This window comes from Pelmatolapia mariae, linkage group LG14 (genome assembly GCF_036321145.2).
Source record: "Pelmatolapia mariae isolate MD_Pm_ZW linkage group LG14, Pm_UMD_F_2, whole genome shotgun sequence".
Classification (NCBI taxonomy): Eukaryota; Metazoa; Chordata; class Actinopteri; order Cichliformes; family Cichlidae; genus Pelmatolapia; species Pelmatolapia mariae.
In genome coordinates this window covers 20,062,876-20,088,261 of record NC_086239.1, presented here as the reverse complement: position 1 = coordinate 20,088,261, position 25,386 = coordinate 20,062,876, and the positions used below count along the sequence as shown (strand labels likewise).

Sequence of the window (25,386 nt, the reverse complement as noted above, 5' to 3'; positions counted from 1 at the left end):
GACTGATGTCGAAACACAATAATATCTACACAATAAACCACAAGACGCCTGAACGTCACTCACAACCGCTTCCAAATGCTAACGCCGGGGCTGCACCGCCGGTTAACGACAACAGAACCACACGGTGCGGGCGGTCAGGTGTTTTAACGAGACACAGGCCTAACATTTCCAAGGATAACCCTCTACTTGGAAATGCATTCAAGCATGCTGCAGAGACTAGGAGACTAGGTTGACAGGCACAGTTACTGCACTTCTAACTACGCTAATTACTTATTACTAACTTAAGGTGGACGCCATAAGCAGCACAGTTGGCACTGATATACCTTATCACTGAAACCTTCTCCAAACTTACTCTACTTCGGCTTACCTGACCACAACGCCGGCCGTTATCGTTATCTTATTCCAGGTTATCTTCAGCTAAAGTTAACGTTAGCCAAGTTAGCTCCAGAAAGTTAGCTCGCTCATTTAACTTCAATCAAAACCGTACTTTGTATTCCAGCTCAAGTATCTACATTTAACTAAAACAGCAAATAATAACGGCTTAAATGACAGCCAGTGTTCAAGCGCTGTTTGTCGGCACACAAGGACAAACTCCCACTGACAGGGTACCTGCTGCTCCAGTCCAGAGCGGCCTATCCGCCATTTTGAGGCACAGAAAGGAGGTGCACGGACTGCAGCCACATCGTCATTTTCCCCACCTAACGACGGATTCCTTCGACCGTCGCCGGCTTCATAAATGAAAACTGCTCGGACTCACCCTATTGTTCCTGGCCGTGAGTATCCTCAGACGTCTCCGACGGCAACACGACCCGGCAGGGCGTGAAATTTCCGCTCCCAAAACCTGGTCTTATGATGTGGAGGTAAACTGTGGCCGTCTTGTCTCCTGTCGGCTCCGCTCGCTTGTTTTTTTTTCGTACACTACCGCATTCGACTTCGGCCGGGTACGCGCGCGGAATTCGCGTTCACGCCATCACAGGAGCGCGCGCGCCCTTGGTCGTTATTTTATTTGCCTGTTAACTCTTAGATTGCGGCTCCTCATTAGTATGTTTTAAATAGAGGAAATTGTCCTAAATGTCATGAGTGATTTAGAGACTTACTAAACTCACAGAAGGGCACTTTTTTATTTAGCGCTTTAATTATTTTTTGTACTTTACACGCCAATTCTAGGACATTTCTCAGGTAAATTCCTTTTTATTACCCCCCCCCCCCCCCCCCATCTTAGTAAGCTTTATAAATAATCGTTTTACTTATAAAACTTGATGAGTATGAAAATATGTACCATGTTTAAAACCTTTACTTTGACTGACAGCAGCTGCTGAAATTTGATTTTTTCCCCCTTTTGGTGTTGTTACTTGTTCCTCTTTTGTACCAGCTGAGACACATGTCTGTCAGTTATTTACAAATAGACTGATACCGATCAAGAGCTGATACTGATGTCCCTCAGATACACAGTCAAGAAAGGGTTTTTTTTCACAGGACCATACATGCAGTTCTGTCAAAGCTAAGTATTGAGTATTCCTTTCATATGAACGGGAGTAAGTAGTAGCCAGATGCTGCTAATCAAATGCACTTGATTCACTGAGCATCTTTATAAAGGCATAAGTATTGGTAGTGTTTTAATACAATGCCAAAATCTTCTCAGTAGTGGAGGTCCCAGCAAATTCACTCCAAGGTTAGACCTTAGAGCCTTCAAAGAAAAATCAAGAACCCAAGAGCTACAGCTCAGACTCTATGGGCCTCAATTCTACGGTTTGCAAGTTAAATGTGAAAGTTAATGCAGTTCGTGCATAATTAAGAAAAGACTGAACAAGTGTGTGTTGTGCTGCCAGAAGAAACGGACTTCTTTCTAAAAAGATGATGGCAACATGCCTTAGTTCTGCAAAGTTGCATCTGAACATCCACAAGACTTTGGGAACGTCCTTTGGACAGACAAGCACAACTTAGCACAAACATCTCATATGAGTTTAACAAGCATGCCGGTGGTGGTTTGATGACTTGGGCTTTTTTCAGAGCTACAGGACCTGGGCACCTTGCAGTCACTGAATTGGCCGTGAAGTTCTCTGAATACTTAAGTAGTCTATAGAGTCAAATGTGAGCCCATCTGTATGAAAGCTGAAGCTTCACTTGATGTCATGCAACAGGAGAAAAGAATCAAGGTGTTGCAATGATCTAGTCAAAGTCCAGACCTCAACCTAATTGAAATACTGGGGTGAGCCCACTAAAGAGCTGTGTATACATTAGGTGTACTTAGTGTTTCCATGGGACTGTGTCGAGTCCTTAAACTTTTTCACATCTGCAATGGCTACTTGTTATAAAACCAATTAAAAACATATAAAAAGTTGATTAAAAAAATCCGAACAGATCTGTCACTAGTTTTATTTTAATCCATTTTTAATATAAAAGCATACTCAGACCAAAAAATAATTAGATTATTTTGTAAAGAGCAACACACACAAATACCACACACCATCAGGGGAAGCAGACTCAAACACTAGGCTTAAGAAGCCTTTGTGGAGAAGAGATTTCATCAGCGAGAGAACACAAAACCCTCAAACAGCCAGTGTTTTCACCATCACACAAAGACAGTATTGCAGTATGACCAGGAGCAGTGAAATGCATATTTTAGGATAGATATTTGCCCTTTTCTTCTTTTCACAGCACTCTTATTTTTTTTTATAAGATAGCATGAGCTCTTTTTAACTTTAAAAAGCTACTTTGCACAGGGCCCATATGAGCAAGTTCAGTGTTTAATCTTTGAGTATTTGTCCTTTAAGTAAACATTTATTCTCCATGACCTGCTTTGCATTTTTTGTTTTACATTCAAATTGCAAAGTTCTGCAAAATATGTGTGAATGAATACACTTCATAGTTTTATATTATTACACTTTGCCCCCCCTCTTCTGGAGATAACCTCAAATAAACATCTACATCTCAAAGATTCAGGAAAGAACCTACAGCAGAGTCAGACTGATGTCTCCAACTAAAGCGAAAAGCTAAGTGTTGAAAGGGCAGCAGAGTATCTCTGTAGACAGTTTCCTCTCTCTCAGGGAGTTTTCATAAACTATCGTAGCATCAGATCATTAAATGTTCTGCTGCAAACATTTTAGAACACATTTAACAGCAGGTAGAACTACAAATGTGCTAAAAATTAAAGTTGTCACATCCTTGCTAAATGTAAAAACTTATTGGTATTTTAAAATTAATCAGAATCTCATGTAATGTTTACAGTAATGCAATTTAATGCATTTCCAGTACATCTGGCTATGCTAGAAGAGATGTATGTTTCTAAAGTCCATGAGGATGCTTTTCTAAATCAAATACAGCATGTGTATATCTGAACTTGCACCGTGACATTTCCTGTCATGTAGGTCAAACGTTTGTCCTTCACATACAGAAGAATGTTGGAGTGCCACCTTATGGACACTGTCTGTATTACTGTTGAATGCCACTTGGAGAGCAGGCGGGGAAGAAAATAATAATACAAGAAAACCAGAAGACATAATCACAAGGCTTATGTCAGCTTTTTGTTGTTTTGTTTTTTTAAAGCCATCATCCTGCTGGTTTCCATTCAGGATAGAGAACAGGCACATGCTCAGCTGTTGTTGGTTCAGGAGCAATCTGGAAATCACTGTAGTGACCTCATCTCCTGGTGTGAAGAACTCATCTTTCATCGTTTTGTATACATCATTCTTCCAGTACAGTAAGAAGGCAGACTTCCAAAAAAGTTAAAAAAAAAAAATAAAAATTTAAAAATGCATCATCGCTCTTTTGCTTTAATCACTCACATCTTTCCATGAGAGGGATAACATTATGTTTACAGCAAAAACAAGCCTTTATCAGTCTTTTTTTTGGTACATCACACTGAGGCAGCCCTTCCTTTTTCCCCCTACGCCCCCCTCTCTCCTAATTTTGGTGACGCCGTGTACCTGTCGACACACAGCACAAGAAAGTTAACTAAAACTGCTTACTGCTCGCTCCCGTCTGGGATTCGGCTCCGTTACACATGAAGAAAATAACAAATCACATAATGAGAAAACAAAAATAAAAATAAACAACCAGCAACGATAAGTCTGTCATCACTGCCGATGTCGAGAAGCGATGCGGTTAATTTCAGTACCAATTTCAAATATATCAGCGGATTTTTGGGGTCATGAATGTTTTAAGAAAACCCAGTTTACCGTGTGCAGAATTATTAAAGATTTGGAAAGCCAATGTTTTCTCAGCCTCTATTCAAACTATGCAGAGGAAAGCCCCGGCCAACAGATTTGATGTCAGACTACACAAAGACGCACACTGTCAAACACACAAACACACATGCACATATTCTTTCACTGTGCAAAAATAGATATTTGAACACAGCTAACTATATATATATATATAGATAGATAAATCTACTGCTTAAGGTGGACGTTTTCTTTTTGTTCAAATCTGTGTTTCCCATACACATCAATCAAGTACTTGTCTAATAGAGATTTATACATCGTTTTTCCATTTCTATACATTTTCTATAAAACAGACATGGCTTTAAATTAACTGATGATGAACAGGCAATAAAATTCCTTCTTACTCCCCCCCTGTGCACTTTTACAAAATAATCCATAAAAAGAAATTAAAAAAAATAAAAATAAAAAAAATAATCAACCTAAATGATTAGTTGTGAGCTCGCTAATCTGTGACTGCGCTGGAGAAACGGGAACCAGAGGATACAGCATGCACCCTCCTGGGATGTCTCAAGTACAAATGACAGAAAGATCAAATTAGTTCATTATTGAGGACACGTGTGAATGATGGGTGCTCGCTGCAAGGCGGCTCAATGAGCCACTAACAAGGGAAGTTTACATTCAGAAGCCCCACTTGAAAAATGGCTAATTTAGTAACTGGTCTTTTCTGGTCTTAGTGCACAGTAGAAAGTACCCCTGAGTTCAAGGACAGGGTAGGATCCACCACGAGTGGGTGGCTACTTGCCCGAGGATCTTCGAGGCTCTTTAGGCAATGACGGGGGCAGAATATGGTCCTGGGCCAACAGTGCTGTGGAAAGTTTGAGCTGAGAAGAAGAATGGCTTGTGTGTGGGGGATTATGGTAGAGTGGATAAGGCTCTGGTATAAAATGTCATGGTCATTCTTGGTCTCCCGCCCCCGGCTGAAACCCTCGTTTCATATTCATCATAATTCTAACACAGCTAACACGCTCTAGGGCTTCATCACCAGGTTCTCGGGCCAGGGATTTTCAGATTGCATGGTACAGTGGTTTTACATTGTTTGTACTTTCTCCTCCCCTCTATCCCTACTTTGTAGGAAATTCCTGCTCAGTATTCCTTTCTCCTACAGTTCATCAGTCTGTGTCTGGACTACCCTGACCCCTCCCCTCCCTCTTTTTTATTTATTTATATTTTTTTCATTTATTTATGTTGATTTAGACTGCTCGGCTTTCGGGTCCACAGGCTTTGTGACTCATCCATCACAGCCCGTCTTTCTCTCCCATAGCAGAAAATAGCTGTGTTGGCCACTACTCAATATTAATCGATGGGAATTTTGTCTTCCAATTCCAGTGAGCGGTCCTCAGCAGGCTCCTCACTCTTTCCCAGCTCCTGCAGCTGCTGCCGCCTCTGCACCTCTGCCTTCAGGTTCTCCAGATCCTTTGGGCTGAAAAAAAAAAAAAAATATCAACACACAACTCCCTAAGATAGAAGAAATCCTGAGCCTATAATTATCCCCAATTATGTCACAGACATGCTCCCAAGAGAACAATAGTGCTTTTCCATATTTCAGTACCTCAGCTACACACTAACCACACCTTCATCTCAAGGATTCAAGGAGCTTTATTGTCATTTGCATCACATGTTTACATGAGGTGGAACGAAATTAAATTATAAGTCATTATTTACTAGAAAGGATGTGGTCCAATATCAGAACAGGCACACAGATTTCTGTCTGCAGGATTTATGGTTGTATAGGCACACATACATCCACACAGCCTGTGTAGTTTAACACTTTCTTATCCTAAGTCAAAGCATTTGTGGAAAAACTGCAGAACTATTGCTCAAGACTACTTTAAAAATAATACTAGAAAGTGTGACTCCCTGGAAGCAAAATACAAAAAAAAGAAAAAAAAAAAAAGAAAAAAGAAAATCAGGGGTAGCTCAAGACTTCTGCACAGTACTCTAATGGGCATTTTCTGGGATGGATTAATTCAAATATAGGAAGTGAGTATAGTGACCCAAAAGAGTGAAATTTCTATAAAATCTTAAATAAAGCAAAGATTGCATTTCCAATCTTACAACTCTCGGAGGACCAGGGTTACGCTAATAACCAAATAATTACCCCATTTATTCAGTTCCACAGTTTAATGTCTGAGGAAGCCACTGACTTCCTGCATGTTGTGAGATTACTAACCCATATACAAGCAACAAAGAGCAGTAATGCTCCTTTATGTGTCTACCTGAGAGGTATAAAGATGATGCCATTGATGATGTTGAGCTGGTCCAGGATGGTGGCCATGCTGGGTGCAGTGAACTAGAAAATCAGAGGGGGGAAAGGGGGGAACGAAAAAAGCCATCAGCACTGAACATTTGGACATAATCAGCTGGAGGCACAAAAAAACAAAAACAAAATGACTTGGAACATTTACCTTAAGGGGCATAATGCTGGCGTTAGAGCCATTTTTGTAGATCTCATTCATGGTTCTCTGCAGAGCTACAGCCTGCTGCGTGAGATACTTCAGATACTCAGAACTCTCCTTGGTCTTCTCATGGGCCTCGCCCATCTGACAGGAGGAAAAAACGTTAGAAAAAAATTGCTTCATCACAACTGGTAAAGTTAAAGTGTATGAACTGCTGTGGAGCATACCTGGTTCTTATAAATGGTGTAACCCTCCTTCTCGTGCTGTAGTGCAGAGCGGAACTCAGCCTTACTCTCATAAACTCTTGCAACCAAATGATGACTGGAAAAACAATAAGGCAGTTATAATACAAACCATCATGCCATTACTACTTTTATTCTAATGCATATAAATGAATAAATCAATCTACCCACCTGAGGGCTACTTTGAGGGACCGAGGTCCATGGTACTTTGTGTTGATGGTCAAAGCGTTCTCCAGGAATCTCAGAGATAAATCGTACTCCATGACTCCATGCAGCACCAGCCCGATGTTACTCTGAGGAAGTCAGGAACAAAGTTCAATAATTTTGCTTTTTCCCCACCCTCTGAGAAATAACGTTAAAGCCAGCAGGCGAAGTCTGCACTCACATCCAGCAGAGCCATCTCAGGGTGGTCCTCCCCACAAATCAACAACATGAGGTAACGAGCGCGATACAGAAGCTTCAGAGCAGTCGAAAGCTGGTTGTTGGCAAAGCAGTACAGGGCCAAGTGCATCTGACAAATGAAAGGAACAAACAAGTTTAGAAGGATATTAAACATGGTCAACATGACAAAAATGAGTTCCTCCTCCATCTGGTAGCTTACATATTCTTGAATTGTGTTGGGATGCTCGATGCCAAGGACTCTTTCACTCATCAGAACAGCCTTTTGCTGATTGCTGAGAGCCTGCAGGTAAATAAATTTTTTTATTTTTTTTTAAAAAAGCCATTCAGCACCACAAAAATCAGCATGGAGCTTATAAAAAAAGGAAGCGTTACACATCTGTACCTACCTCAGGGTGATCTCCCAGGATGTAATTAAGGCGCGCCAGCAGGCGCAGGCAGGAGCAGATCTCTACGTGCATGGCTCCGTACACGTTGTTGAAGAGATTAAGAGCCTCGTTGATCAGCTCACATCCTTCCTTCAAGAAACCTGAGGGCGGTATAATGATTAATTTAGATATATTAGTACAAAAGGAAGAAGGGTTAATGCTCTGAAAAAACTTTTTTTCTCTTTTTTTTTTTTTTTTTTCAACCAGCATGCAAACGTCACCTTGCTGCACTTTGGCCTGCCCACTCTGGAAGAAGTGGAAGGCATCTGTGGCTTTGGGGTTTACATGTTTCACCACAGGGAAAATGTTCAGGATGTCCTCTTCTGTGAAGGCAGGCTTATGGCGGCTGTCGAAGTTATACTCCTTTATCAGGATCTAAAAGTCAAATAAAACATCTCTTTAAAACACAAAGTCTAAGAAAGGATGTGGTGACCATTCGGTAAAGTGAGGGTGCAGTCACTACATAGTAAATGAGTTACCTGTATGCCAGTTTTGACTGAAATTTCTCTGAGCAGAGTGATTTTCTGGAGGCCGAATTTCTCCACAACTTGGTCGACACTTTCACTGTGCAATAAATAAATATGTTTTACTTAGAAATACATACAAAGTCTCTACATTTGCTTGAGTTTAACAGGTGGGGTCCTTACCACTGTAGGGTAAAGTGATAATAGCTCTGGGCCTCAGAGGCAATGTTCTTCCACAGTTCACTCGGTGTCAGACTGGCCCACGCCGTGTTGTCGCCACCGCCGGGGACCCTGTTGCGACGTTTGCGGTTTTTGCGGCGTGACACCAGCTCATCGGGAGGCAGGTGGGCAACGGCGTCTGGGAAGGAGCTCAGGAAGCAGTTTAGGAAATGGCTCACAGCAGCAGAGAGGGCAGACAGCTCTACACCCTGCAGGAAAAAGCACGGATGAAAATAAACAACAGTTTGTTAAAGTCTTTAAAAGAGGGCTGAAAATGTTGTACCATTAAATTTAACTAACCTGGAGGTACGTCTTGAATATATGTTTTGCGCATCTGGTGATCAGCTCAGTTATTCCTATTCTCTAAAAAAAAAAAAAAACAAAACAAGAAAATGTTTTTTTAAAAATTTAAACAGTGTGTGCTGATGCTATTGGTCAGATTTGAGGAATCAGACTCACATAGATGTGCTCCAGCTGGGCTTTGGCAGGAGTCTTCTCCATAAACTCCAGGACTGTGCCCAAAAAGCGAACATTGATGCCTCTCTGGTGCAAAGCCTCCGTTAGTGAGGCTCCATCCATGGGCAGAGCGCTGTGGTCCAAACAGTCCTTCACCTGGTTATGAAAACACACAAACATGGCTTTAAACTCAGACACAGACAACCCTACGTGATAATTTGATGTGCAAGCATTTGCCGAACAGACTTCTTATTATTGTAACAATGAAATTAGGCGCACAACTCCAATATAAAAACAGTTAAGTGCAGAAAACTACTAATAAAATACCATAAATATGCTTTAAATTTCCACAAAAACAGAAGTAGCATATCTGAATGCATGCTCTGAATTATCATCAGACAAAGGGTAACAGTTCATACAATGACCAAATGATGTTTTGCAATCTTTTGGGGTAGTGCGAGGTGGTGACATCTTCTATGGCAGCTAAATATAGGAGGTCCTACTAATCTGATCCCTGCAGTCGTGAAATTTAATTTTTTTTCCTAAGTAGTTTAGAATTAATTTTAAAACTTAATTCGACTCTCTCTATAAGAGAGTCTCCCAGCTGAAAAGGTTTTATACACCGGAAAAGCAAAAACAGATTTGGTGAATAGGTTAAGCAGAACACAATTATGCTTTAATCATTTCATGTTAGACACTACCTGGGCCTTCATTTCCTTAGCCACACACAAGCCTTCATCGGGGAGTTTAACATGATCGTCATGTCCTTATAATAAAAGGCAAAAACTATTTGAATCCACACTCTTCACACACCAAGACAACTCTGCTGGATGTTTGGGAGCAGAAGCGTCACTGACCAGTGTTGGGACCTGACAGGAAACCAGGAAGGCAGCTGCGTCTTTGAGTAGCTGCTTCTGCTTCTGGATGTCGTCTGCGCTCTCTTCAGGGAACCGTACTCCTGGTTCAACACCACAAACACAATCATTGCTTTTTGTTGTATTCACTTTTGAAGTAATCAGGAATCAAATGTGGTAGTGTCTCCACAACTCTAGTTTTCCACTTCCAAAACTTAAAAGCTTCACACAATGTTCATGGAAAAGATCATTTCTGACTTCCCAGCTATTTGTTTCTAAAAACCCATTTAAGAGAAATCATCATGTTACCTGGGGAGAAGATATCAGGGTTGAAGCGGATATCGAAAGCTGTGTCGCTGATGGAGCCCACTGCCTTACAGGCATTCAGGACCACTTCACGGCTTTTGGGGTCTGTTTGTGTTTGGGACCAAAGACAAAAGAAAAAAAAAAAATACAGAAATGTTAAAGGTGATTACGTTAGACAGGTCATGTCAAAATGTTTAAAGATCAGTTCTGATCTGAACGGTTCATTCACCTCAAACTATCTGTTCACACATCAATACACAACAGCAGTCCATTTTATTTCACCCTGGTCTCAGCAGAGCACCCACCACCATTCGATCAGGACCACAAACCCTCCCTCTATGATTAGCTCACACAGATTACACAAATCACCCACACAAGGTTATTTCTGCATTTTAAAACACCTTTGGATTAATCAACACAGCACCCGATTATGGAGTTATTGGGTCAAATCCTGCTGCAAAGGGATCACAGGCTGGGAATGGGTTGTTTCGAGGGGGGGGGGCACTATTCCCTGCTGCAGGCTGAGGACTGAACGGGGACAGCTACTCAGGTGGAAAGAAAACACTATGATCCAGTAATTTTAGAGTTCTATTGATCCATTTCTTTTTTCTATGCTGTTATCCACCAGAGTAGCTCTCTCTGTATTGTCCTGGCCCCAATTTTTGGGGGGGTGGGCGCGGCGGTGTTTCTGAACGTACCAATACTAGATCCATCTTCGGCAACTAAGGTCTCCGCCAGCTCTTTGGCCTGAGCTAATCCTGGAATACTTTCCTCAAGCTCCTTACCCTCCAATGGGCCCTTGCATTCCCCGTTCTGGGTGGCTGTGGGGTCTACAGGCCCGTTTGTTGTGGGCTTCGAGGAGTTCTCTTCGCTGTCAGTTCCTGTTTGTGAGGCAGCAGTGGAAGCATTGTCTGTCTGGCTAGTGCTATCTGTGGAGATGTCTGTTGCTTTAGAGGAATCTGTGGCATTGGTCTGTGCTGTGTCTGTCTGGGTCGTGTCGGCTTTGCTCTCTGTGAGTGTTTCTGAGGTTTCTGTGATGGCGGGTGTGTCAGTCTTGTTAGAGTCCCTGTTGGCTTTATGCTGCATCAGCTGTAACGCTGCCATCTTCATGAACAGGAGATATCTGAAGAGGAAGACAAGAAAAAGTAGCAAAGTCACTTTTATATAATCAGCACAGGTCTCTAGAAAACAGCTCATTATTGCTGCACAACAACAACACAAACCTGTGCTCAACAAAGGCTTCGATGAGCTCTTGGCGTAGACAGGCCAGGCGATGGCGGTGCTGGCGGGGGAAGCCTAGACGCTGGCACTCTGGAGACAGCTCCACTCCATCCACAGGCAGGAAGTTGAGGTCAGGAGGGAAAGTGCGAAGGAGGTCGAGAATATAGTGTCTGCCGTCATTCCCGATGATGCCTTTGCATTCGACAGAGGAGCACAGCTCCACCGTGTCATTCTTCTCATTCAGCACGCTGTGCCGCTGGATCTAAAATTTAACGTACAAAACATACACAGTATCTGTATGTAGACACAAGTCAGCTTTATTATTATTGTCACACAGTCACGCTTCTTACCTTTAGTGGCCTACTGGTCTTTTCCAGCAGTTCCAGGTATTTGCCGTGAGACACAACAGTCTTCCCAAAGTCAATGGAGCCGTAGATGACGCTCTGCTCCTGCTCACGCTCCAGGATACCTGGGATGATGGACTGGGCGGTGACACGGTAGCCTCTGTAGTCCACCACTACAGTTCCCAGAGTGTAAAGACCTTCCACATCCACCCCACTGTAAGCTCGTACTCCGTTCAAGTCATTGGTGGGTGCAGCGTGGGCGGCCGCATCGCCCCCCAGCTCACGATAGTGGTCCCGCACATCGAAGCCCAGACTGAAAAAGATGTTGTTCCAGATGAACATCTGCATCCGAGTTTCTTCACCAGGGTTGATGGCCATTACGTTGCCATCAATTACAGCCATGGCACCTCGAGTGGCAGCTGCCGCAAAGTCACTGTGGACCTGCAGAAAGGAAAATGTTTCACGTTAAATTAGCATCAGCATAAGCAACAAGGTGGCTAATTAGAGAGCTGCAGAAAGTAAGACTTAAAACCTTGAATATAGCCCTCTCCCTTAGCAGCCGCTCAGGTAGGTTCTTCCGGGGCAGCTCTCTGGTAGTCTGCAGCTCTTCGTTCCAATCTCTGGTCTAGATGCACAACAAGAAAATTAATATTGGAAAAAACTTGAAATCATTCCTCTTGATGATCTGCTGCTGGATTCAGCGCCTTGACCTGTCCAGGGATGTGCTCCTCATAACCCAGGCGGGAGGTGTATGCATCCTCAGCTCGAACACAGTCCATTGCATGGTCTACTTGCGGAGCAGTCCAGCTGTATACTTGGAAAGGTGTGGCTATTCTCTCAAACGGGTGTCTCTGGACTCTGCAGCAGTAAAAGAGAAACCATAATTTCCATGGTTCATAATTTAGCTGCAAATATCATTTTTCGCTTGCTGTGAGAAGGTCCTAAAACTAATAACTGATGAAAATCACAGTCTTGATATACAACTTTTATTTGCAAAGACTCATTTGTTATAAGATATTCAAGTGCTGTCCCCGAACGTGAAAGAACAAAAGTGAAAAGTGAGTAGAGGTCAAAAAAATGACTTTTGTTCCTTTGGAGGGAAAAAAAAAGAAAAAGAAAACAGCTCACAATCAGCATCAAGGCAAGTGAGAATAAAAAATTAAGTAAAAGCAATGAAATGTTTCCACCTTTTCTTTTGCAGGGCAGTGAAGTTCTTCTTGAAGGCAGGGCTGATCTGGCTCAGCAGCTCCACTAGAGAGTGGCTCAAGAAGCTGGGATTAGCTGGTTTGGGGTTGAAGGTGTAGGTAGTAGACCTGAAAAGCACACAAGCACATTATCATCATGGTTCACACTAATATAGCTGACTGAGGAGTTCATCATCTGTAGCCTGCTAAATGGAGAAAAGCATCTATATAAAAATATGAAAAAGAAACAACAAACTTGCTCTTAAATATGCCCACCACACTACAAAGACTCATTGTTCACTACATGAAAGCAAGCTTATGACTGAGCAAACAGCTGGAAGGGGGGAAAAAAAAAAAAAAAATCTTCATCCTAACAATGCAACATGTTTCCCAGCTGTCCACCTAAACAAACTGCATCGACATTTCCTGTTCTATTTTAAGGAAAACACTACAGGAGAAATTGTGCCAACTATAATGAGCTGACTCACAGCATCGCTTCTTACATCACCTAATTGCAGACTAACTGCTGCCAAATGTCTTCACCTAATGGCATCTTGAATTATGAATACACGCTGCAGAAACGGTGCTGCCAAATGCTTAAACTGCACTTTAACAGCAGAGAGTCAGCTGCAGTAAGAACACAGAGCTTGTAAGGAGACACGAGGCCCAAACATCAACTGACTGGTTGAGGTAGAAGCCGCGTGTTGAGGCAGTGACGCTGACATGGCGCTCCTCCACAGTCACAATGTACAGGTACATGAGGTCGCCGTGCATCTTCCTGTTTCCAGGTGGAGGGTTCCACCCGCTCATGGTCAAGACCTTCAGGCACTGCATGGGCTGTGGAGCACGTAAAATAAGAAGATCAATCTCAAGTTTAAAAGCCAAACTTACTTCCCCCGTTTAAGTCCCTAAAGGCCTTCCTCACCTTCCAGTCCTTATTCTGTGGCTGGAGGGGCACAAGGGGGCGCTCTTTACTGCCGGGCAGGATGTGCTCTGGAGGGGTGCAGTCTATCTGCTCCATCTCGCTGCCCTTTTTCTTCCGCTTTCCAGTTTCTATAAGCAAAGGAGGAAGCAAGAAAGGAAAATTGGTGAATTTCTATTGATTAAAATAGCATGCATGCACACACACGGAACTAATGTGAACACATAAACCTTATTCAGTCACTCTTAAAACCATCTGTTGATCGCTTAACACAAGGGTGTAAAACATAAGGCTCGGGGTTCAGAATCGGCTCGGCAAAGACTCAATCCCAATGGACGGCTACCGGAAGTTTTCTGTCACGCTGACAGGTTTCTTTCATTTACTGCAGCAGCATTTCTTCATTATGCAGAAAACCCTAACCTTTTCCTCACATTAAGATATCTTTGAGATTAAATGTGTAGTCAAACTTCTTTAGACTGAGAGACCAGGAACTTTCACTCGTCCAACCCACTTAAGATCTAAGCGAGTCTGAGCAAACACATTCACTGAGATGATTTTTCTGCTTTTCATTTCTAAGCTGTATGCTGTTCGATTACTGCAAAGGCTGCAGCAGTGCATGGTGAAAATTCCAGAGCTGGGAAACATTTTACTCCCTTCTTAAAAATCCCCTGAAACAATTTAATCCTCAGCTCTTACGTATGAATAATATACAAGCAGTTTAAAAGGCGATTTGACTGAGAAGCAGGGGGGAAAACCTCATCCTAATGCCAACAACAGTCATTAATTTATCTCCTGACTGCAAAGTAGGTTTTAAAATCCATCACTGAGAGAAGAAAACTGCGTGTCTGTCTCTCAGTGCAAATACTTCGTAAGCGAGTGTCTCTTTCATTAAGTCTCCCAGAAAAAATAAACCCAACTTGTCTGAATGACAGAAAACCAGCAAGGTGATAGGATTGAAAAGAGTTTTAGGTCATATTCATGCTAAATGTGTTTGCCTTGTGTGATTTTAACCCGTGCACCAACTTGCTGGTCTGCACTCAACTTCATTTTGTCTCCATATTTTATTCCCCTGCTCTTGTTCCATCTCAGAAACGGGCATTTCAGCTCTCGTGCTCTTTGTTACGCTCACACACTTCAAAACAATGTAATACAAGGTTTATCAATGATTTAACAGAGTTTGTCTCAAATGTGCTCAAAGTCCAACTAAACTACACAAGGTCCAGCTCTGTAAGCAGGAATCACACTCTTTAAAGAAACTGGAGTTGATCCTTAGTGTCATACCTCCAAGATCTCCATCAGTGAAGATGCTCAGGAAAGAGAGAGAGTTGCAGTCTACTCCGTTGTAAGCGTCAGAAGGGTCCAGACTCTTCAGCAGGTCTCTGATGTGACGCACATGGATTCGAGCTTCACGCACCGTGTAGGGCTCTGAGGGAAACAAAAAACAAAACAAACAGCGGCTGGTTTAAAACCCAACTAAGCAACATGTATACTGAACTATTATGAGTGCTGGAGGCTACTCAAAAATTTGCATTACTCACAACTTTTTGGTTTTTAAGCAACAAATCAATTTGTCCCCCAAATTAAGTGGTTAACACAAGAGCATTTTCGCTCATATCAGCACAAGTGTCTTTTCTGATAACTTAAGGAACACCAGCCCAAAAAACACCCCACAGAAGAATTTTACTTGTGAAACATTGTTCACTCTCTGCAAAGATCACACAAGTAGCCTCCTGCCAGCCAGTTCTGTACATTATCATCAAGTCGACTATTTTTGCGCTGCTTCAGCATAGGTAACAGACACACTCTCTGGAGGGGAGAGGGAGGGGAAACAGGAGGACAAAGGAGGGGGGAACAACTAAACTGTAGTGCCTCTTCACTTCACTGTGCAATACCTTTTGTGCAATACTTTGTTAATAGTCAACGGTGCAATAGACTACAATACTTGAAATGTGCAATTCACTTGTATTTTCACTTGTATTTTATTTCTATTTTTATTTTTTATTCCTATTTATTCTATTTATCCCCTTCGTATATTTTATTTATATATGTCTCTGTATTTATATGTGTGTATATATAATTTTCTGCTCACGCTCTGTAATTTCTGTCGGTGCTGTGCTTTTGGAAACCGAATTTCCCAGAGGAACCCACCCGAGGGATTAATAAAGTTTTATCTTATCTCTTATCTTATCTTATCTAAACACTAATAGGAGCATGTTCATCTCTACTTTTGTTAACTGCAAAACTCAAACATTGGCCTGAGGGTCACTCTGGGTCATTTAACGCTAGCTTTATGTTAACGTCTTGTATTTAGCCGGACCCCTGACAAGTGTGACAATATGTATGGATGGATGTTTGATTAGAATTGAATGCGATTACCGATTTTAGAAACACCTTTTCCATTACATAAGTCGAACCCTTAGCAGACCCACGTGTATAATGCCGCAACATGGCAACCAACATATTTGTGTATAAGAACGGTTTATCAGGATCAGGCTGCACCTGCCAATACTGTCTGAGTTCCACCTGGTTCTCCTGGAGGTTTCTTCCTGTTAGTTTTTCCTTCCCACTGTCGCCAAAGTGCTTGGTCACAGGGGGTCAATTGATTGTTGGAGCCATCTCTGTATTATTGTGGGGTCTTTACCTTAGAATATAAAGCACCTCGAGGCAACTCCCTTGCAAAAATATTGTAGTCCAAAACTGGCCTTTGGCTTATTGGTGACCAAATTAGTTTTAGCATACAGCCTTTGCCTTTCTTCTTATCACTGGCATCTGCTTATGAGTAACTTAATGTTCTGTTTTTCCTGTTTGGCAGTGTATAAAAACCTTAGTTCTGGGCTCTTCGCTTTTTGAACACTACTCAAGTTAAAAGAGAGAACAATGACTGATTCTCTCTGAAACAGATAGCCATGAATGTAGTGCCCTTCTAAGTAAATGGACAACAGCTCTCAGGAAGTCCCTCCAAACTTTGCACGACAAGCCCTGGTGCTTCAGAATCTTACCTTCCACCACTTTGAGCACTGATCCCTCCTGCAGACCCTCGATAGACTTGAGCTCGGCAAAGTTGTCCAGCACATTTCCATCCAGCTGCAGAGAGAAGCAGGTGCGGTGGCAGGTGTCCTCACGGTCCATCAAAACCTGGTGGATTTCCTGCACCATTTCCTGGGGGGAGACCTGATGTTGGGGAAGAAATTAAAGAAATGAAGTGACACAGAAATGAGGAGGAGCAGCAACATTTAGTTCACGTTACAAACTACATCATCACAGATATGACTTGATTAATGAGCCATGTCATTTAAAAGTCCTGCAGTTTTCTTAAAGAACTGCAGCTTATCCTCACCTGCAGGTCAAATGGCTCTGTCCCCGGAGCCTGGATCTTTACAGTGAAGCCTGTGTCCTGGATCACTATCACTTCCTGTTCGTTAGACTCCTCCCCTCCGTCTGCCTCGCCATTCCCATCCTGCTTTGAGTCAGTCTCCGTATGCTCATGAGCCCTGTCACCATTTACCATGGCTGTATCTGCACTGTGCCCTTTAATGAAAAAAAGTGTATAGATCAAGCTTCGTGTCAAGTCACAAGACTGCTCTACTAATAAAATATTCAACTACTTTAGGCTTTATTTAAAATAACACAACCAACTCCCTTTGTCAGAAACACCAATTTATTAACTTGTTGTCCTCCTCTCACCCTCAACCTGCGTCTGCCCCTCCCCGAGGCTGATTCTGCTGGAGGTTTCTTCCTGTTCAAATGGAGTTTTTCTTTCCCACTGTCACCAAGTGCTTGCTCACAGGGCTTTGCCTGATTGTTGGGGTTGTCTCTGTATTATGCCCCTTAAAATATAAATGCCCTCAAAGCAACTGCTGTTGTTATAGAAATTTTTTTTGAATTGAACTCAATTGTTAGTTGGATAAAGCATTTACAAAAAAAAGAACAAAAAAAAAAAAGAGTTGATCATCGCTTTCTGAATTTTCCACTTTAATACAAGTGTGATTTTAATTAGAAAATATTGTAATATAAATGCTGTAACCCAAAAAGTGACATTTGGCGTACTGGTGACAAAAATGCAGCCGTAAGCACACCGAGTATTAGCACATTGTTCCTTTGAATTTCTTATGAGTAACTGAAAACTGTGTTTTTCCTGTTTGGCAACTTATAAAGACCAGTTCCAATCTTTTCAATAGTCATGAGGAGACTGGACAGAAGCACTGTCTCGGTTTCAGAACTGTTAGAGTCTTGTTTCCACTAATGAAAGGGGGAAAAATATTTTCCATCATAAGTCAACATTTCAAGTGAAGAAGTTTGACTTAATAACTCAAACTTCTGAAAAAAAAAAAAAAAAAAAAAATCACTAAAACAGAATATAGCAGTTCTGGTTATTAATTCAAACTCTCGATTCTGCCATTCAATGTCTTGTTCCAGTGACAATCTCAGTCATGCACTTTGTCCTGCAGAGCTAACATGCTAAAATGCTACCACAGACTACACTACAGGCTAATTCTGCTAACACTGAAAGGACAAAGGGACAATTGTTATGCACTCTCCAAGTGAGCTCACCTTGCCAAACAGCATGACACAGGAATTTATATGTAGTTACAGACATATGGTACTACAGCTGTCTGTGTAAACTGGATAAATATATTCAAATGAAACAAAGACGTGTATTTGCCCTTTCTTCCACATCAATAATAATAATAATAATAATAATAATAATAATAATAATAATAATAATAATGATAATAAAGCTACTTCTGGGTCCTACCTTGTCACAAGGGTTCAACACTGTGGCCCTTCGCATCTGAATTCCAGCTAGAATCAAAACAGTGACTCTTCACTTGTCAAGTGAATGCGTTAACCACCACACTATGTAGTTATTGTATCTACTGCACCACATTCAGGAGCGTTCCTGTCAAAGTCTCGAGGCCATTTGCTGGGTAACACTGTGTTTATGCTATAATTTATTTGTTTACAGCATAATTTAGACAATGCACCTCTTTGGCTGCCATCAGTGACTCAGCCATCATGTCAACACCAACAACTCACTTTTCTTCCACATAAGCAGCCAGGTCACAAATAAGGAAGGCAATCCTCCAGGCCCAGATGATCTTACCGATATCCTTATAAAATATTTATTTATGGTTGAGCAGAGCCAACAAATAGGGATGGGTACCGGTTTCTGGTGCCACCATGGCACCGGTTCTGACATAAACGGTAGTAACCAGACCGAAAAGCAGCGCACATTTCGGTGCTTTTTTTCCCCCTGAGATGTGATACACTTTAGATTCTAGCCAATCATTTTATGTTTCCATGGATAGTAGGCGGGCCCAGGTATGTACGTTCCTTTAGAGCAGAGCTACAGATTAAAAATGCCCAAGGCGAAGCGGTCAAAAGTCTGACTGTACTTCACAGCAAAAGATGCAAACTCAGCAGCCTGCAACAAGTGCTTTAAGGTGATACTGTGCAAATGAGGTAACTCCTCGAATCTGATGAAATACCTGGCTTTTTTTTAAAAGCCGAGAAATGCGCCGTATTTGATAGCTTGCTGCGAGACCTCACACCGTGCACATCTACTGCGGGTGTGGTGCCTGTTATCGGACCTGGAGTTAGCAACATCCCCCAAAACCCGAAGAGTAGAGTCCTGGCCCCTAGCCCTGCCAGTGTAGCAGAAATGATGACGGATGATGATGGCAGCAGCAGCTGTTCTTCTCTGCGTGAGTAGCTTAATGTTGTTCGTGTGTAATTTACGTTGAGTACGCTAACCACGTTATTAAATTAATGCATGTAAGGTGAACTAGCAAACACCGTCGTAGTTAAATGCGGCTGTCTTCTTGTTTGATGGCAGATACTGCCTTCACTCGGGCCAAAAAGGCTAAAATGACCAAAGAAAAATTGGAAAACAGTTAAACATGAGAGGTTTTTGGACAAAGTTTGTGTTTTTTCCATTGTTTAAGCACTGCTTCCAGCTAAGAGTGATCCCATATATGCCCTATAGCTGCAGAAAAGGCTAACATTGTTATCTTTTTACAAAAAAACAGCTGAACATGAGAGGTTTTAGGACCAATTTTGTGTTCTCCATTCTTTAAGCACCGGTTTGAGCACCGTTTAAGCACCGGCACCGTTTCAAAAGTACCGGTTTGGTACCGGTATCGGATAAAACCTAAACGATACCCATCCCTACCAACAAAGCTCAGCTATACCATGACACTGCTGTGGTTTTGCTTCCCTGAAGTCGACAAAGACTAGAAGATTAGCGTGAGGGATCTTCTCAACACTCAGATCTCTCTTTTTAATCAAACATCAACAGTACTGAAAAGAGCACACTCACAATCATAAGTGATTTGAGTCACTAATGATTATATCTGAAATTCGACAATAAGTAACCAGCTTCGTCTAGAAAAGAAAACGCTGGGTTTCCAGCAGTGACCTGCTGAAACCTACACTGTTGCAACACTGCAGGGAACTCAGCCAGGAGGCCTCGAGGGAGGATTTCAGCATTCACGAGAGGGAATTATGGGTCACTTACATGGATATCTGCTTATACCAGCACTGTGACAAATAATCCAGCAGTTGCCTTACCTTTTTATAGAAATCAGAGCCACCAAAATTACATTTCTCTGTAAAATAGGCCAGCTGAGAAAAGTCTGACAGCTCCTCTCATTATACAGACGACGGATGGATATTATTTTCTTGAGTAACAGTTAAGGTGAGAGGAAAATGACATGAATAAAAATGAGCTAAATTAATTCAAAGGAACAGGGGCCCACTGCGAGGACATCAGGCAAATGTTTTCTCTCACTGACCTACAACTGCTGCCAGCCAGCGTGTCCTTGTTGCCTGTCAAGGGTAACGCGGCGTCAGGGTTACTCTGAGAGAAGAGGCCAGAGGGAGGGGAGGGGCTGGACCTGGACCGCGACCCCGGGTGGGGAATGAACGCAGTGAGACGGTGGAGGAGAGGGGGAAGAAGCGCAGGGGAGAGGAACGACAGGCCACGCTCTGAATAACAAACATAACGGCTTCAGGGCGAGCATGCGGGCCAACAATGTTGGAAAGAATGAGGGATCTGTGCAGAAACATTTCATCTCCGAGTTGAGCTCTATTTTGGCTCACACAAGTGACATGATGATGACTAACTTCTGAAATATTACAGACCAGACAGGAAGGAAATAACATGCATATGATCCAATCAGTTAGTGCAGCGTTAACAGGGAAGTATTAGGCCAATACAGCACTTCTTAAGTCCAGCTTCTTAAAATTTGATTTGCGGCCTCATTTTAAATTAAATTTAATTAAATATCTTCAGGTAATGAATGGTTAGTGATACAAAACAAGTCACTTGAAGAGGTTATCTCTGGCTCCTGAAGCTGAGAGACTGTGATAAGAGGCACTTTACAGATTTTCTAATGTTTCATTAACCAAAAGAAGATCTACAGACATTAACAGCTGTCTCTGATCATTTCTTTTGGACTCTCTGGCTAATTCATAAGAAACAAAGAGGGGAGTTGGCGTGCGATTGGCTAGATTAAGTCTGTAGATATCAGATTCATCATCGCAGAAACCCAACAGTACAAAGCACTATAAGAGATAAGACTAAAGATGAGGTTTTCCAGTGGACTAAGCATTGCAAAACTGACCTATTCTCTGAACAGTAGAGGGATTAAAGTTCATCAGAAAGTAGGTAATGAGGCAAAAGGAGGCGGGAGAAGCAACGTTAAAACAGTGAAGAGGAAATGTTGCATGCTGCTTTACTTTAACGTAGAAATAGAGATGCATTACCTGGTTATAAGTGCATAGATTCCCAAATGCAGGAGAAGGACCTAATGAAGTGGGTCAATTTTCCACTCAGGGTGTGCATCAGAAAGTCTGCCAGAAATCCTTGAGAATGACTACTTAATTTAATACAAGTATGATAAAATGTCTCATTCACTGGCTGAAATCAGACACACTTCTAATTCTTTTAGTATTACTTCATCAGCTAAACTGTAAATTATTCGTGCTCTATTTATGGAGAAATATATGACAAAATATGAGTTTTACAGTGTAATGATGTGTTACTTCATAATAAACCTCTAAACATATCTGTTTACCTAAAATCAATGCTTTGATTTCTCTTTTGGCATTAAGTATCATCCCATCTAATTAGACACTGCTAACTTGACTTGATCAGTAATTGAAAGGCGCGTTTCAGTGGAACAATCAAACCGCTCTAATCAGAGGCAAATAATTAAAAGCAGTGATTAAAAACCATGTATAGGAGCGGCCATTAAGCACTGCAGCAAATGCTCAGACTGGTACAATGCCCAAGTCCTCCACAAGGTCACGGTAAGGAATGAAGATCAAGGATTTAGATTTTTTTTAAAGAAAAAAAATAATGAGATACATTCAAATACTAACAAACAACTGAAGATCAAACTGAAAATGATTCGAACTTAAAGCTGAACTGCACTCTCTTGTTTACTCCATTAGCCTACTTCTCCTGATAAACAATAAAGCCAGCCAAGCAGCCATCTAGCCACTCCGCAGCCCTTGACACCGTCACCATGGCAACATTAACCAGCCAGGCAACACCGAAAACACCACCTAGCACACAAGGCCCCTCTGTAATCGAGTTTGCTGGACCACAAGGTGGCATCCTTCTGGTGGACGGGCACACAAAGACTGAAATCTAAAAGTCTGCCAGCAGATTCTCCGTTGTTGTAATTTATTCCCCGAGCATTGAATGATGCTAGAGACTTTTCTTTTTTGTGGTGTAGGCTTGGGAGGGGGCAGCTTGAGTCACAAACAGGATCCATAATGAGTCCAAACCATAACATAATCACTTAAATCAAAATCCTTCCTGCAAACAATGACATATTTCTGCCATATCTCCAATAAATGTGTTTTTTAAATGAAAATATGCATATACATATCTCTAGAGACCTAAAAAAAAGTCCATTCAACTCTGAGCCACAAACTACAAAGACAACGAGACAAACAGCAGAGGTGTGGAAGATGCCAAGAGAGATGAGCAATCGAGGCAGGGTGTCAGTGATTGCTGGGATTAACTAAGGGCACTCTTCCACCCACAGGAGCATTAAGCTCCTTAAAACCACAGAGTGACCCTCACCTCGATCTGTCTGCTCAGCCACGTGCTGTTAGTATGTCTAGTTACAACTACTCACTGAGACGCATCAACCTCGTCACCATCGCCCAGTGATTACATTCGTTATTGATTCTTGATTAGTCCATGAGTGGTTTGGGATGTAAAATGTAATTTTAAATTAAAAAATGCTTCAAGTGCTGAAATGTGAAGTCACACTGCTTGGTTAATGCTGGATTTCTGGGGCTGAAGCAGATATAGCTTTCCAAGGACATCTACAAACATATGAACCTGCTACAGTTATACTGGAAAGAAGAAAATCACAAGCTTAAAATACAGCTCAACTACAAGTCCATGTGCCATCAGCTGTGATGCTACTCTGCAACATGTGCTGCCAACAGTACGGATATGTGTTGACACAACTTCCCCAAGAAGGGAGAAAGCTTGGAGCTGTACTGCTATGTTCATGAAGCCCATGTGACACTCAGGCTCCAACAAACACTAAACGACTGGAAATAGGAAAGCTTTAATTACACGAGAGGATGCCTGGCAGCTCAATCTTTAACATCCACTCCTCCTCCTTCTCCTCCGCACATGTCAAAATCATCTCAGCTTCTTGCCTCTCTAACATCAAGCTGCAAAACCACAACTCATTTCTAATCCCATCCCTCCCAATGACTCAAAACTATGGTTTAATACACTGTTTACATCTGAAATGCAGTTCCATGTGGGATTTTATAATGAGTGACACACATACACAAAACCACAGCTCTTCATCATCAAACCGACAAAGGTTCACTCCGGACAGCTGGAGGAATCAGATACTGTGCAATGAGACATTTCAAGGTCCGGGCAGGCTGCAATGAACTTCAGAGCTGTGGGAGTCAAACTTCACCAGGTGACAGCCCTTGTATTAAGTCTAACCCCGCCTGCACCCACAGCACTCCGCCGCTGTTCCCAAACAACCTTCACCTGACAGCTTTTACTCACCAGCTCGCGTATTATTAGAGTAACCTTCCCCCTCACCGTGCGCACACCACCATCATGACTTATCGGCTATAACCAGCTTCCGCTTCCCGGTCGAGGAGGAACGCTCGATCTAATCAGGACTGGGGGGGTGAAGATGGGGCCGGTTAGAGGACTAACACCGACCACCTCGCGATTCAGCCACCTCGCGTATTTTTTATAGCTCGGTAACGACGAACATGTCTGCCACACAAGCTGTGTGATACACATACCACCCCCAGTAAAAACGAAGGCATGTGCGCGACCCCCCCGTGTTCATGTGAGCAGTGTGAAGCGCCACTGAAGGTGACCTTCAGTTACCGAACATGTGCGTCAGCGCGAGTTTGTGCTACAGCAGCTACTGCTGCTTTATGTGCTCTGAACAAACAGGCGCTACACAGGCGCCCCGTGCTTTACCCGAAAAACCATAGCTCCCCGTGAACACGTTTGGTTTTAAGGCACGAGACAGCTTTGACAGCGACAGGAGCGCCTGTGTGCTAGTTAGCTAGCTAGCTAGCTAACCGGGGCGCTAACTAGCTTCACGCTGAATGGGACACGCTAAAGATAATGCTAGCATTACCGGCCAATGTGTTTGGGTTAGCCTGAGCAGCTTGCAGTGTCAGGTTGAAGTCCGAGCCAGTTGTGAATATAGCAGCGGTCCCAATCGAGTGAAAAAAAGCATTAACACCGGACAGTTGGTTAGCAGGTGGGTGCAAGGTGGAACCTTCAAACTTCCAGAGATGGAGGGGTAAAGCAGCAGCACTACGCTCGGTCTGAGGACCTTTAAGTCACACAGCGCAGCATGGAGGTGAAAGTCACCACATTTGGTGCATGCCGCACAGCTTCAGTAAAGCAGACATTCAGTCATGCTGTATGTATGTTGATTCTGCATGCACGATGAGAGGAGTGGTGTCTGCAGCGGACTTACCACAACCGCAGGACTCTTTTAGAGGTGCCTTTCCTGCTCCTTTACCATCCTGGGCTCCATCCGCGGGATCTGCCGGATTGCAGTTAGGCACTGACGCCGGGATGTCATCTGTCTTGCTCACCATGGTCGGCAGTCAGTGTGTCTCTGTGACAGAAATCCCCCAGCAGCTTTGCTCGAATATTTGTGTGTCTCTGTAAATGAAACGCAAATAAACAAAGACAAACTACAGCTTCTTCTCTGGCTGTCACGAGCTAGCTGGCTACATACGAGGGGTACAAGCTTACAAAAACAAGTCTACAGAGGAAGGACAGTGCTGTACATAGTGCCGATCACACGTGGTTTTCTCCTCCCCTCCTCTTGACCTCTTTGCCTTTGCGTTGCACCTCCCCACCTGCTCCGCGTGGCGCTACGGAAAGCCACACGCGACAATTCGTGCGCACTCACCAGTTTTTCAGAGAGGAAAACATGAGTGATTTAAAACCCTAATCACATTAATGACCCGGTGTTTCTTCTTATGTGGAAGTGCATAGCATTTTATATCTTGAGGCATTCTTCCACATTTTTTATTGGCTGTACTTTGCAAAGCCTTCACACAAAATCCCCTCAAAATGGTTAGAAAATAGAACAATAGCTGAAATAACAATTTTAATAGTTATTTGGATTAGGTGCTGTAAAATGAATATTTCACCCTCTCCTAATTTTTTTTTTACCTCTCTGCTGTAAAC

The 25,386-nt window shown here is 42.6% G+C and overlaps 2 protein-coding genes across 5 annotated transcripts in view; both read right to left on the bottom strand.

Annotated features, from left to right (window-relative positions):
• Positions 1–941, bottom strand: part of LOC134640951 (lissencephaly-1 homolog) — a 39,830-nt gene extending 38,889 nt beyond the window's left edge. Inside the window, exon 1 of the mRNA XM_063493059.1 lies at positions 758–941. The gene's annotated coding sequence lies outside the window, so the exon portion shown is untranslated. The remainder of the gene's footprint in view (positions 1–757) is intronic.
• Positions 942–2,360: 1,419 nt separating this feature from the next.
• Positions 2,361–25,031, bottom strand: cluha (clustered mitochondria (cluA/CLU1) homolog a). Of its 4 annotated transcripts, none has more exons than XM_063492765.1 (27): positions 24,662–25,031; positions 16,996–17,186; positions 16,658–16,829; positions 14,940–15,083; positions 13,662–13,789; positions 13,419–13,573; positions 12,740–12,865; positions 12,263–12,410; positions 12,085–12,177; positions 11,559–11,993; positions 11,211–11,470; positions 10,686–11,110; positions 9,991–10,092; positions 9,685–9,785; positions 8,831–8,983; positions 8,672–8,734; positions 8,336–8,580; positions 8,168–8,252; positions 7,910–8,063; positions 7,650–7,789; positions 7,463–7,543; positions 7,247–7,372; positions 7,033–7,154; positions 6,847–6,940; positions 6,629–6,763; positions 6,440–6,513; positions 2,361–5,643 (listed from the first exon to the last, which is right to left on the bottom strand). In XM_063492765.1, the coding sequence occupies exons 1-27, from the start codon at positions 24,783–24,785 to the stop codon at positions 5,517–5,519; spliced, it is 4,203 nt and encodes a 1,400-aa protein (XP_063348835.1). In that variant the 5' UTR covers positions 24,786–25,031; the 3' UTR covers positions 2,361–5,516. The 4 variants fall into 4 exon arrangements, with proteins under 4 accessions (XP_063348835.1, XP_063348837.1, XP_065327998.1 ...); XM_063492767.1 differs by having other exon boundaries at positions 10,773–11,110; positions 24,662–25,030; XM_065471926.1 differs by lacking the exon at positions 24,662–25,031 and adding an exon at positions 24,314–24,344.
• Positions 25,032–25,386: the final 355 nt, after the last annotated feature.

Excerpts from the sequence above, each read along its gene's own strand:
- cluha (XM_063492765.1), bottom strand. The coding sequence starts at position 24,785 with ATGGTGAGCAAGACAGATGACATCCCGGCGTCAGTGCCTAACTGCAAT. Across the intron at positions 11,994-12,084 it reads GGGAGAGGGCTATATTCAAG|GTCCACAGTGACTTTGCGGC; the intron begins GTTTTAAGTCTT and ends TCCTTTCTGCAG. Across the intron at positions 8,253-8,335 it reads TATCACTTTACCCTACAGTG|TGAAAGTGTCGACCAAGTTG; the intron begins GTAAGGACCCCA and ends TTTATTGCACAG.